This window comes from Hemitrygon akajei, chromosome 17 (genome assembly GCF_048418815.1).
Source record: "Hemitrygon akajei chromosome 17, sHemAka1.3, whole genome shotgun sequence".
Classification (NCBI taxonomy): domain Eukaryota; kingdom Metazoa; phylum Chordata; class Chondrichthyes; order Myliobatiformes; family Dasyatidae; genus Hemitrygon; species Hemitrygon akajei.
The window spans coordinates 51,806,968-51,819,578 of NC_133140.1; the positions used below are offsets into that span (position 1 = coordinate 51,806,968).

Here is a 12,611-nt window from a genome sequence, read left to right on the forward strand (position 1 = left end):
TTTCTTGGTACAGGTTGACATGCTGAGTGTTGTCAGTATTTCCTGTTTATAGTTCAGAAATGTAAATGTTTCAAGCATGTAGTAGTTCATCATGATGCTGATGAAGTTTATATACTCATGCAGAAGTTAAGCAGCCATTTGTTTTCAAGATGCTTATTGACCTGAAGTGTGTTTCTAGCATTTGTTTTTGCTTCAGATTTGTTATGCTTTGCATTTTATTTGTATGGTTTTTCCAAGTTGTCATAATTGTCAAATCTTTTAGTGATTGTACGAGCCTTCAGGTGTAATGTAGTGATTATACACTTTGATATGTAACCTCTCAGCATTTCAATTCTGTCTCTCTAGAAATGAACTTCAGTTTTTTTGTTTGTCTTTTTTTAATAGTTTGATTATTGTTTGATTGAGCTGGTACCAAAGGAGGTAGCATGATTACACCAAAAAGTCTTATTTAAAAAGATGCATAAAATCTTGGAAGAGATGTCTTGAAATGGAGGCGTACTATACCTTTTAAGAAATTATCAAGTTAGATTGATTAATTAAGCTATGTAGCTCGGCCCTGTTATCCAACTGAGGAAAACAATATTATTTCTTAAGGTGTCAAGTTTTTGGCTTTACGTTACTTTATTGTCATCAAACAATTGATACTAGAGCATATAATCATCACAGTGATATTTGATTCTGCGCTTCGCGCTCCCTGAAGTACAAATCGAATTAAATATAATAAAAAATTTAAATTATAAATCATAATTAGAAAATAGAAAAGGGGAAGTAAGATAGTGCAAGTCAGGTCCAGATATTTGGAAGGTACAGCCCAGATCCGGGTCAGGATCTGTTCAGCAGTCTTATTACAGTTGGAAAGAAGCTGTTCCCAAATCTGGCCATATGTATCTTCATGCTCCTGAACCTTCTCCTGGAGGGAAGAGGGACAAAAAGTGTGTTGGCTGGGTAGGTCGGGTCCTTGATTATCCTGGCTTAATGGTATATTGTATTTCATAGTAGTAATTGTTAATTCGCCAAAGTTAAAACAAGGCTTAAAGGATTAAATTGTGGACAGATTCCGTAATAGTAAGTTCTATTAATTTGAGTTTGGGGATATCAGAATCGGAATCAGGTTTATTATCACCGGCATGTGACTTGAAATTTGTTAACTTAGCAACAACAGTTCAATGCAGTACATAATCTAGCAGAGAGGGGAAAAAATAATGAATAAAATAAAACATAATAAATAAACAGTAAATCAAAATAGGTTATTAGAAAATGTGCAAAAACAGAAATACTGTATATTTTAAAAAAAGTGAGATAGTGTCCAAAGCTTCAACGTCCATTTAGAAATTGGATGGCAGAGGGGAAGACACTGTTTTGAATCGCTGAGTGTGTGCCTTCAGGCTTCTGTATCTCCTACCTGATGGTAACAGTGAGAAAAGTGCATGCCCTGGGGGCTGGAGGTCTTTGATAATGGACGCTGCCTTTCTGAGACACCGCTTCCTAAAGATGTCCTGGATACTTTGTAGGTTAGTACCCAAGATGGAGCTGACTAGATTTACAATCTCCTGCAGCTTCTTTTGGTCTTGTGCAGTAGCCCCTCCATACCAGATAGTGAAGCAGCCTGTCAGAATGCTCTCCACGGTACAACTATAGAAGTTTTTGAGTGTATTTGTTGCCAAATCGCTTCAAACTCCTAATAAAGTATAGCTGCTGTCTTGCCTTCTTTATGACTACATCAGTATTCTGGGATCAGGTTAGATCCTCAGAGATCTTGACACCCAGGAACTTTACTTCTGATCCTTCTATGAGGATTGGTACATGTTCCCTCGACTTACCCTTCCTGAAGTCCACAATCAGCTCTTTAGTCTTAGTGACGTTGAGTGCCAGGTTGTTGCTGTGGCACCATTCCACTAGTTGGCATATCTCACTCCTGTATGCCCCCTTGTCACCACCAATGGTTGTATCGTCAGCAAATTTGTAGATGGTGTTTGAGTTATGCCTAGCTACACAGTCATGTGTATACGGAGAGTAGAGCAGTGGGCTAAGCACACACCCCTGAGGTGCGCCAGTATTGATCGTCAGCGAGGAAGATATGTTATCACCAACCCGCACAGACTGACGTAGGTGTTTGTGTTGTCTAGGTTGTCTAAAGCCGTGTGAAGAGCCATGGAGATTGCGTCTGCCGTTGACCTATTGTGACGATAGGCAAATTGCATTGGGTCCAGGTCCTTGCTGAAGCTGGAGATTAGCCTAGTCATAACCAACCTCTTTAAAGCATTTCATCACTGTCGATGTGACTGCTACCGGGCAATAGTCGTCAAGGCAGCCCACATTATTCTTTTTTGGCACTGGTATAATTGTTGCCTTTTTAAAGCAAGTGGAAACTTCTGCCCATAGCATTGAGAGGTTGAAAATGTCCTTGAATACTCTCACTAGTTGGCTGGCATAGGTTTTCAGAGCCTTACCAGGTACTCCATCAGGACCTTCTGCCTTGCGAGAGATCACTCTCTTAAAAAGTAAATGATTAGAGAAATGTAGATCACCCACGATGTGTGGTTCAGCCTTCCCCTACATCCCTTAATTCCCCTACTATGCAAAAATCTATCTAATTGTGTCTTAAATATATTTCATGAGTTATCTTCAGCTATTTCCCTGGGCAAAGAATTCCACAGATTTACTATTCTCTAGGAAAAGCCGTTTCTGCTCATCTGTTATATCTATTTCTCTGAATCTTGAGGCTGTGTCCCTTAGCTCTGGTCTCACTTACCAGTAGAAACAATTTTCCTATCTCTATCTTACCTCAACCTTTCATAATTGTATATGTTTCTATAAGATCCTCTCTCATTCTTAATTCCAGATAATATAGTCCCAGATAGGTTCACCTTGTCATCTACAGAATCAATCTGATGAACCTGCTCTGAACAGTCTCCAAAGGTGGTGTATCTTTCCTCAAGAAGACCAGAACTGTATACGGTACTCTGGGTGCAGCCTCTCCAGTAGAGTTGTGCCATAACCTCTCTGTTAAATTCACTCCCTCTAGCCATGAAAACCAACATTTCATTTACCTGCTTGATAGCCTGTGTTACATCTGCAAACCAACCTTTTGCAGTTCATGCACACAGTCCCTAGTCCCTCTGCGCAACAACATGCTGCAATCGTTCAACATTTAAATACTAACTAATCTTGTATTTTTTCTTCCAAAGTGGATGACCTCAAATTTACCATTGTTGTACTTAATATACCATGCCCTTACCCACTCACTTAACCTATCTATATGTCTCTACATCCTCTACATAATTTGCTTTTCTGTGCAATTTAGCCTCATCAAGCAAACTAAGATATGGTACACTTGGTACCCCCCCCCCCCCACCTTCCAAATCATTAATGTATATCTTGAACAGGGTTCTTCTCTTTAGAAAAGGGGAGGTTACACTGGATCTGATAGAAGGTGAAGGGTAAATTAGGGAAACTATTCCTATTGGCAGAAAGGCCAATAGAGTGAGGATAATTGACAAAGAATCAAAACTAAATTAAGGGTAAACCTTTTTACTCAGCATGTTGTTTAGTTCCTGGAATGCACTGTCAGCTGTGTAGTGGAGACAAATTAAATTGTCACATTCATAAGTGATCTGGGTAAGTTTCTGAAAGATGGAATTTATAGGGTTATAGGAAGAGAGGAGGGGAATTGGACTCACTGCGATGAATAACCTCCTTCCCCACTGACCATTGGAGAAATGGAGAATTTACCTTCAATGTGCATGGGATCTTCGGAATACATTTAAACTCCATAAGATAGAAAGGACACATTAACACTGATGAAAAAGGTACATAAAAACTTTACAGGATTTTGCTTGAATGGAGGCAATACTCATCAGGAAATATTGAGCACTTTGGGGTTTTGTTCTCTTGAAATGATGGGGCATGGGGTGACATAATAAAATTGAGATAATGAAAGGGTTTGATGTGTGTAGGTGTTAAAATGATATTTGCACTTTCATAGCAGGGGGTTATGTGCTTGTAAAATTAACCTGTTAGGGAATATCTGGATGAACATTTTTACCCAGAGAGAAGTAGAATGTAAATAGTTTGATGTGTAAAAGAGTGTAAAATAAAGGAATGGAAGGTTAATGTGCTGGGCTAGTTGGATAGAGGTCAGGTTGTTGCTGGTGAGGTAGCAATAGGGGACAAAGAAATGGCAGATGAACTTAAGTACTTTGCTTCAGTCTTTACTACAGAAGTTGCTAGCTATATGCCAGAGGTCCATGAGTGTCAAGGAGCAAGAGTGAGTGCTATTGCTATTACAAAGGAAAAAGTGCAATGCAAACTTAAGGTGGATAAGTCACTTGGACCAGATGGACTATGTCCTGAGTCCTGAGAGAGGTTGTTGAAGAGATGACAGATGCGTTGGTTATGATTATTCAAGAATCGCTTGAATCTGGCGTGGTCCTGGAGGAGTAGAAAATTGCTAATATCATTCCACTCTTTTAAGATTGTTGGGAAAGTTTTGGACTCCATTATTGAGGATGAGGTTTCAGGGTACTTGAAAGCTAATGATAAAATAAGTCAAAGTCCGCATGGTTTCTGTAAAGGGAAATCTTGCCTGACAAATCTGTTAGAATTCTTCAAGGAAGTAACAAGCAGGGTGAACGAAGGAGAGGCAGTGGATTTCAATTACTTAAATTTTCGAAAGGTATTTGATAAGGTGCCTCACATGAGGCTGCTTAACAAGATGAAATTCTATGATGTTACAGGAAGTGCACTGGCATGGATAGAGGAATGACTAGCAGGCAGAAGGCAGTGAGTGGGAATAAAGGGGGCCTTTACTGGTTGGCTGCCAGTGACTAGTGGTATTCCTCAGGGGTCAGCATTGGGACCACTACTTTTTCCATCATTTGTCAGTGACTTACATAGTGGAATTGATAACTTTGTGGCAAAGTTTGCGGATGATACTAAGATAGGTGGAGGGGTGTAGTGCTGAGGAAGGAATGCAATTGCAGCACAGCTTAGACATATTGGAAGAATGGGAAAAAAAGTGGCAGACAGTGTTTGGAAATGTATAATAATGCATTTTGATAAAAGGAATAATAGTGTGGACTATTATCTAAATGGCAAGAAAATTCAAACGTCAGAAGTGCAAAGGGAGTCTAGTGCGAGATTCTCAGAAGGTTAATTTACAGGTTGAGTCTGTGGTAAAGAAGGAAAATGAAATGTTGGCATTTATTTCAAGGGGAATAGAATATAAAAACGAGATAATACTGAAGCTTTATAAGCACTAGTCAGGCCACATGGAGTATTGTCAACAGTTTTGGGCCCTTATATCAGAAAGGATGTACTGATATTGGAGAGCATCTGCAGGAGGTTCACAAGGATGATTCCAGGAATAAAGGGGTTACATGAGGAGTGTTTGGCAGCTTTGGGCATGTACTCACTGGAATTTAGAAGAATGCATGGGGATCTCATTGAAACCTACTGAATGTTGAAAGGACTAGATAACGTGGATGTGGAGAGGATGTTTCCTATGGTGAGGGTGTTGAGAAGAGGGCACAGCCTCAAAATTGAGGGATGACCTTTTAGAACAGAGTTAAGGAGGATTATGTTCTTTTAGCCAAAGAATGGTGAATCTATGGAATACTGAACACAGACGGCAGTGGAGGCCAAGTCTATGGGTATATTTAAAGGGGAAGTTGATCAGTTCCTGATCGGTCAGGGCATCAAAGGGTGTGGTGAGAAGGCAGGTGAATGGGGTTGAGTGGGATCTGGGATCAGCCATGATGGAATGGCCTAATTCTGCTCCTATGTCTTATGGTCTTGTGGTTGTAACATTAATACTGCCTTAGATGATTTGACTTAAATATCTTATTTATGAGCTGGTCCTTCTCTGAAACTCTATGCAAATTGACAAGTAGTACATAGAAAAGCCTTAGAACTCCTGTCTTTATAATATATTGACATCTGTCTGCTGCTTGAAACCTCCAATAGATGGAATAAATCACTGCTTTTACTCATAAATTTAATGTTTATTATTCAATTCTTTTTCAGATGTTCAAAAAGCACTGGATGATCTTCATAAAATTATGAACAACTTTGAATCTAGGATTCATTTTACTGATGTGGATAAATTGGTTAATGTAGGTGGTATTTCTATGATGTTTCTTTTTGAGGGGTGGGCTGTTTCTGTTAACAATAAATGTTGATATTTTGTTCACCCAAATTTATTCTGTATTTTGGGAGACTGCCGAATGCTTATGTTATATGTAAACAATGATGTTCAATAGCCAGCTCTGAAATGTGGAAGTAAATTACATCTAGTAGTTTAGAAAGGTGAAGAAACATCATTGCATGTGCACAGGCTGAGCAATGAGGCTTGATGAATTCTAGAAGCATTATACATGTAAAATTAAACTATCAGTACCACTTCAAAACTGTATTTGCTCATCTAATGTTGTAAATAATGAGCCATAATCTACGTGGGGAATCAAGTCCTGGTCACCCCATCCACAAGGACGATCAAATGGTCATCCTATTAGCAAAACTGTTTTTCCCTCCTCTGTTATGTATCTGATTTTACTGCTACACACCTAAACTACGGACAATTAGCATGAGTCAGTTAACCTTCCACTGGCAGCACCCAAAGTTGGGGTCAAGCCCAGGCTTCTGAGTCTGTGAGGCAGTAGTGTTAACTGCTTTGTTACTATTTTCCTCCAACATTGAGCAGTTATTAATTTTCAAATTTTAGAAAAATAGAAATTGATATGAATCTTTGAGATATACTTAAGAAACACTATTGTGTTAGGTGTAGATTATGTTGAGGAATTCGTATCTCATTATTGTGTCCCGGAGCTGCCAATTAATGGAATAATAGAATTGCATTATGGACAGCCTATACATTCGAGCAAGTGTTTTGGAGTCTGTGGAGTCATTGTGTGTGGGATTGCTGAAGGTATTTTCTACTGGATGGGAACAAGTGGTTTCTTGTGTTTCTGTGTGCCTCCTCCCTCCAACCTGAGCTACAATAACTCTTGTCAAGCAAAGATGGGAGCATGGAGTAGTCTTAGTCAGTCACTCAATGAGTCAGTGAGGCCAGCTGGCTGCCACTCATCCTGTGCCTGCTCACTCTCTTCAAACTGTTTCTGTGAATACCTCTCACACATTTTTGATCATTTCCAACTTACAAACTCCTCTGGTTACGAAGAGTTTACAAGATGGAACGCTGCTGTAACCTGGGAGGACCTCAACATAGTAATAGTTATAGATAATTAAAAAATAAAAATCTTTTATCTGGAGTACTGCGATACAGATCTGAAGCCAAGGGCTGAACTGGCTCCGAACTCAAGTTAACAGATTAGTGTCATGTTAAGGATGACCTTTTATAGCTCCAGTTTCCTTGTGTTCAGCCCAGTTCTCTCACAAATGAGAAAAATTTTAACTTTCAATAAAATACAGCTCTTGGGGCACAGATGAATATTAATTTTCATTTCAACACTTTTTTAAATTTACTTGATTCTGGGACAAATTATAGAAAACCTATCTGGAAATTTAACTTTTGTGTTTTTTGCAAGCCTTTATCCTGTTAACCATGTTGTCTTTTCCTTTAGTTCGGCACTCAATCTCTGTGTTTATTAGTATCACTTAAAATTTCTCATAACTCTTTACTATCAGTTCTACCAGTTTTTAAAATTATATATTAATACATTTTAATATACATCCTTTCTAAAAAGAGAAATGGGTGTTACTGCTTAAAACGTAAATTGGCAAATATAGCTGGAGGCAGAGGGAATTTATTTTTTCTGGCTTTGCAATTTTAATTCTGAACTGTGAGCTGAAGCCCCCAATATGTATTATTTTTTGTGTGTAAGAGCAACAGTTTACTTGCATCTATATTTTTGTAATACACCACATAGTTTGTATTTTATCAGCATTAACATGGAAATTTTCAATTTAATTGCACCATAGCTCTTCTGCAAACTGGAGCTTTAAAATCTATCATATCATGTTATCTGAAGAGGTATTTGGGTAGATTTGAACCTGTGAAGAGAAATATAAAAATAAACAGCAACTAATCTTCTCTATAATTAACATTTTCCTCAAATATTTGCAGATAAAATGAGTATACAAATCAAACATAACTTTCATTATATAATCTTTTGTGATTAGGAAAAGGAAGATGTTGTGGAAATACATGAGGAAATTCAGAATGAAGATCTAGAACCTAAAGATTTAAATTCTAAAGGTATTTAGCATTTGTTTCTGCTTTTTATTTCCATTGAGAGTCTAAAACTGAGTTCGTCTAAATTAATTTCTTTCTCTTTACTTTGCCCTTCCCTTCTCCACCCTACTATGTGGTGTCAGAACAAAGCAGAACGAATGCACCCAAAGCATTTTATTTTGGATCATAGATTCAAAGTTTCACATCCACACTGTAATATTATCTTGTATATATCGTTTTAAAGAGAAATGAGTTTTGTGTACTAAAACTGTTATGATGAGGCATGAAAGTCAGTAATGGCATTAACATTTTTCCACTCTGCAAATTCCTATTGAGAATAATGAAAATACCTGATCAAAACGTGTATTTTTAGCTTTTTTAAAGCATTATCTGTGATACTGTGCACATTATTTTAAGTAACTTTGAATTATTTCCTAGATTCTTTCACAGCTTGGCAATATATATTTACCTGATTGATGAATTCATTACTATCAATCTATCTAAAATATTTAAAATTATAAATGCATATGAAAATAACCACTTTTTTCTTCAATGTTTTTTCTTCATAGAACAGTATCTTAAAAATGTCAAAGCCTTAAATCATTGAAGCATTTATGGTATCTAATTAGTCTGTTATAGTGGTAATGAAACATTTAGATTATTTTTAAGTGGATACCTGACACTTGAAAATTCTAATTTTGATTAGCTTCCTTAAATCTTACAGGAAAACGGAGAATAGCACATAGACCAAAAGAAAACTGCAAGCCCAAAGAGATTTTTGTGGCAGATTTGGAGGTTGGTGATGGTGACAGGGACTGCAAGTCAAGTGTGTTATCTGAGAAGGAATTGTGGGCAAGGCTGGATGAGCTGGAGAAACAGGAGGAGATGCAGGATGAAATTGATAGGTAATCTGTCCATAACTTGCGCAGTATATTGGTGACTTAAATTTCATTGTCATTAAGGTTATTTTTTAAAAACATTATTTACTGCCATGTAGCAACTAAAGCTTTGAACCAATTATAACCACAACAGATTAGTTACTGCTGTTCTAGTAATCAGTGTTCTTTAATTCAGATTGTCAGATGCGGCTAATGGAAATAGTGAAGAAAGCAGTTCTTCAGAAGAAGAGAAAGATAGAAACATGAGGGCCAGCATAAATGGGAGACCTCAATTGAACAATCTTCCAGCTGTACAGGAAAGCGACGTTGATGAAGAAGCTGCAGAACTGCAACCACCTGCTGCTCACGTCAGTAGTTTGGAATACAGGCAGAATCACCAAGATGAATACGATGAGGAAGTTACTGGAGATGATGACACTATTCCTACCATACATTTTACACACACGGTGGAACCAAAAAGGGTCAGTATTTATAAACATTTAGCCTCTTATTTTTTAATCAGTTTGACTCTTAAATCTAGAAATTGCAGTTCAGTTTTGAATAAGGTGGAGATAGCTGAGGTAAATGAATTTAATCTGTTTAATTAATAGTATTGCTTATTAATATGAGTAGGTGTATTTTGTTAGGAGAAAAATAACTGAAATCACAAAATTTCATACATTTTAGGACCATTTTATACCTACCAATAATTATGTTAGTTTGAGGCTCCTGGTGACAATCAAATGTCAGTAGTGCTTTGGAGGACTAGAAACTATATTTAGTTTCACTTTAACACTTGCTTTAAATACATGACTTTAAAAACTCTTGGATTGCTGTGGACAGTGAAAAGGAGAAATAATACTGCTTTGTTTTTTTCACACCAAGATTAGGAGAGAAACTGGCCCTTAAAACTTGATTAACAGCAGGAGCAGGCCCCATCAGTCTCCCATGAGACTGCCAGTAGAGGGGAGTGATTCTCTGAAACTTCTATAGACAGTCCATGTCCGCTATTCCTCTTGCATTCCTCCATTCACACACACTGATCCCTCTGTTCAGTATTTGTGCCACTGACACTTTAGCTGCATTGTTTCTTCTTTCTTGAGCAGGCATCCAGAATGCAGTGAGGCTGTGCACAAGGTAGTAAATAGCTGGCAAACTTGACCTGGACCCAAAAATTGCATTAGAGGCCAAATTAGAGCTCACGGGGTGGGCTCGTTGCCTTGCTGCTGCTTGTGTGTGGGAGGGGAGTTGGGGTGGGGTCTTTGGGGTTCTAATGTTTTAACTGTCAATCATTCTTTCGTGCACTTCTGTTTTCGTGGATGTCTGCAAAGAAAAGGAATTTCAGGATGTATATTGTATACATTCCTCTGACATTGAAAGTACCTATACTTATTGGATTTTCTGCAAAGTCACATTTCGGATAGGGCCATGCAAATCTGACAGTTCTAAAATCACAATAAGGAAGCTGATTTTGTAAACAAAAATGCAAATCATTTACTAAATGTATTGATCTGATGAAATCCACTTTTGAAGCTACTAATTCAAGACATGGAGTATAAGGGACGCCAGCAGCACGGATGGAATATTTGCTTTACTGCAGAAGTCAGTAATCAGGAAGGCTGTGGATGATGAAAATGTAAAATAAAACCAAAATACTGGGCAAGCCCAGCAAGTCAACCAGAATTTGTGGAAAGAGAAATGGTTTTCATCACATCTCTGAAAGAGATTAATTAGTTTAGATAGCAGCCAAGATAAAGGGGGATGGCAGTGGATGGAACAAATGGAATGTCTGTGACTGTGCAAAATAATGGGGCAGTTAAGATTTGTACTACAGAGAAGAATGCAGTCAAGCTTCCCATGTATTGGTAGAACCATAGAACATTACAGCACTGAAACAGGCCTTTTGGCAGCTTCAAGGTCTTTTAAAGTAATATTATTATGGAGTTACTGCAAGAAATGGCTCTGAAATAAAATATCTGCATTGATATTGCTGCATGGTGGGGCAAGCAAAAGGGGTCAAATGGACTGCTCCCACTGATGTTTGCTGTTTACATTATATATTCATAATTACCATTTGGATACAAGGTGCAATTTCAACATTTTCAGATGAGACAAGAGTTGAAGGCATAGTAGTTAAGAGCGTCTCGTTACAGACCTCTTAACAGATGTGTACAGGCCGATGAAATGGACAGGTAATGTCTAATGCTGAGAAATCAAAAAGTTTTATTGTCAAGGAAAAAGTAGGAAGAGAGCATAAAGGGAGCAATTTTAAAAGAGCCACAAGAACAGAGGGAAATGGGGATAATGTACGCAATTTGTTGAAATTGGCAGGGCAAGTTTTTAAAAAAAAAAAATTGAAAATACATATGGCATGGAGTACAAAAAGAAAATCATGATGACCCTTCAAAAGATTGGGCACAATTGTTGTACTTAGGATATGAAAGCTTTGGAGAGAGTATAGAAATGATTTACCAAACGAATACTGAGGATGGATGGATGGACTGGAGGAGTTGGAATTCTTCAAGTAGAAGAGATGGTAAAGAGATCTTATAAATTCTAAATCATAAATGGTATAGACAGATTAGAACTCCTCCCTTTGACAAACAAAATAGATTGAAGGTGGTAGGTAAAAGAACCAAAAGTGACATCAAGATCAGAGTCCTGACGTAAGGTCACGATCCATAACATCAATGATCCATTTCCCCACATAGAGTCCCTCTGGTTTGTGTAATGGGAGGTATGATGTTTTTACCTGAGCAGTTACATTTTACATTATAGAGTACAGTGCCAGGGTAGTGAAGGGGGTAAATTACATTATTGGATTCAATTGGATCAGCAGATTTGCTGATGATACAAAGATTCGAGGTGTAGTGGACAGTAAGGTTTTCAAAGCTTGCAGAGGGATTTGGACCAGCTGAAAAAATGGGCTGAAAAATGGTAGATGGAGTTTAATACAGACAAGTGTGAGGTACAGTATTGCACTTTGGAAGGACAAACCAAGGTAGAACATACAAGGTAAATGGTAGAGCACTGAGAAGTGCAGTAGAACAGAGGGATCTAGGAATACAGATACATAATTCCCTAAAAGTGGTGTCATAGGTAGATAGGGTCGTAAAGAGAGCTTTTGGTACATTGGCCTTTATAAACCAAAGTATTGAGTATAAGAGTTGGAATGTTATGGTGAGGTTGTATAAGGCATATTGGTGAGGCCGAATTTGGAGTATTGTGTGCAGTTTTGGTCACCAAATTACAGGAAGGATATTAATAAGGTTGAAAGAGTGCAGAGAAGGTTTACAAGGATGTTGCCGGGACTTGAGAAACTGAGTTACAGAGAAAGGTTGAATAGATTAGGACTTTATTCCCTGGAGCATAAAAGAATGAAGGGGGATTTGATAGAGGTATATAAAATTATGATGGGTATAGATAGAGTGAACGTAAGCAGGCTTTTTCCACTGAGGCTAGGGGAGAGAAAAGCCAGAGGTCATGGGTTAAGGGTGAAGGGGGAAAAGTTTAAAGGGAACATTAGGGGGGGCTTCTTCACA

The 12,611-nt window shown here is 38.0% G+C and overlaps 1 protein-coding gene across 2 annotated transcripts in view; it reads left to right on the plus strand.

The window, feature by feature from the left end:
- The window catches only part of uri1 (URI1 prefoldin like chaperone), a 60,880-nt gene that overhangs the window by 30,397 nt on the left and 17,872 nt on the right, over positions 1-12,611 (plus strand). Inside the window, exons 5-8 of one of the 2 annotated variants that reach the window (XM_073070116.1) lie at positions 6,025-6,113; positions 8,140-8,215; positions 8,898-9,096; positions 9,266-9,551. In XM_073070116.1, the coding sequence (XP_072926217.1) occupies positions 6,025-6,113; positions 8,140-8,215; positions 8,898-9,096; positions 9,266-9,551 (650 nt within the window). The remainder of the gene's footprint in view (positions 1-6,024; positions 6,114-8,139; positions 8,216-8,897; positions 9,097-9,265; positions 9,552-12,611) is intronic. The other variant, XM_073070117.1, reaches the window with a different exon arrangement.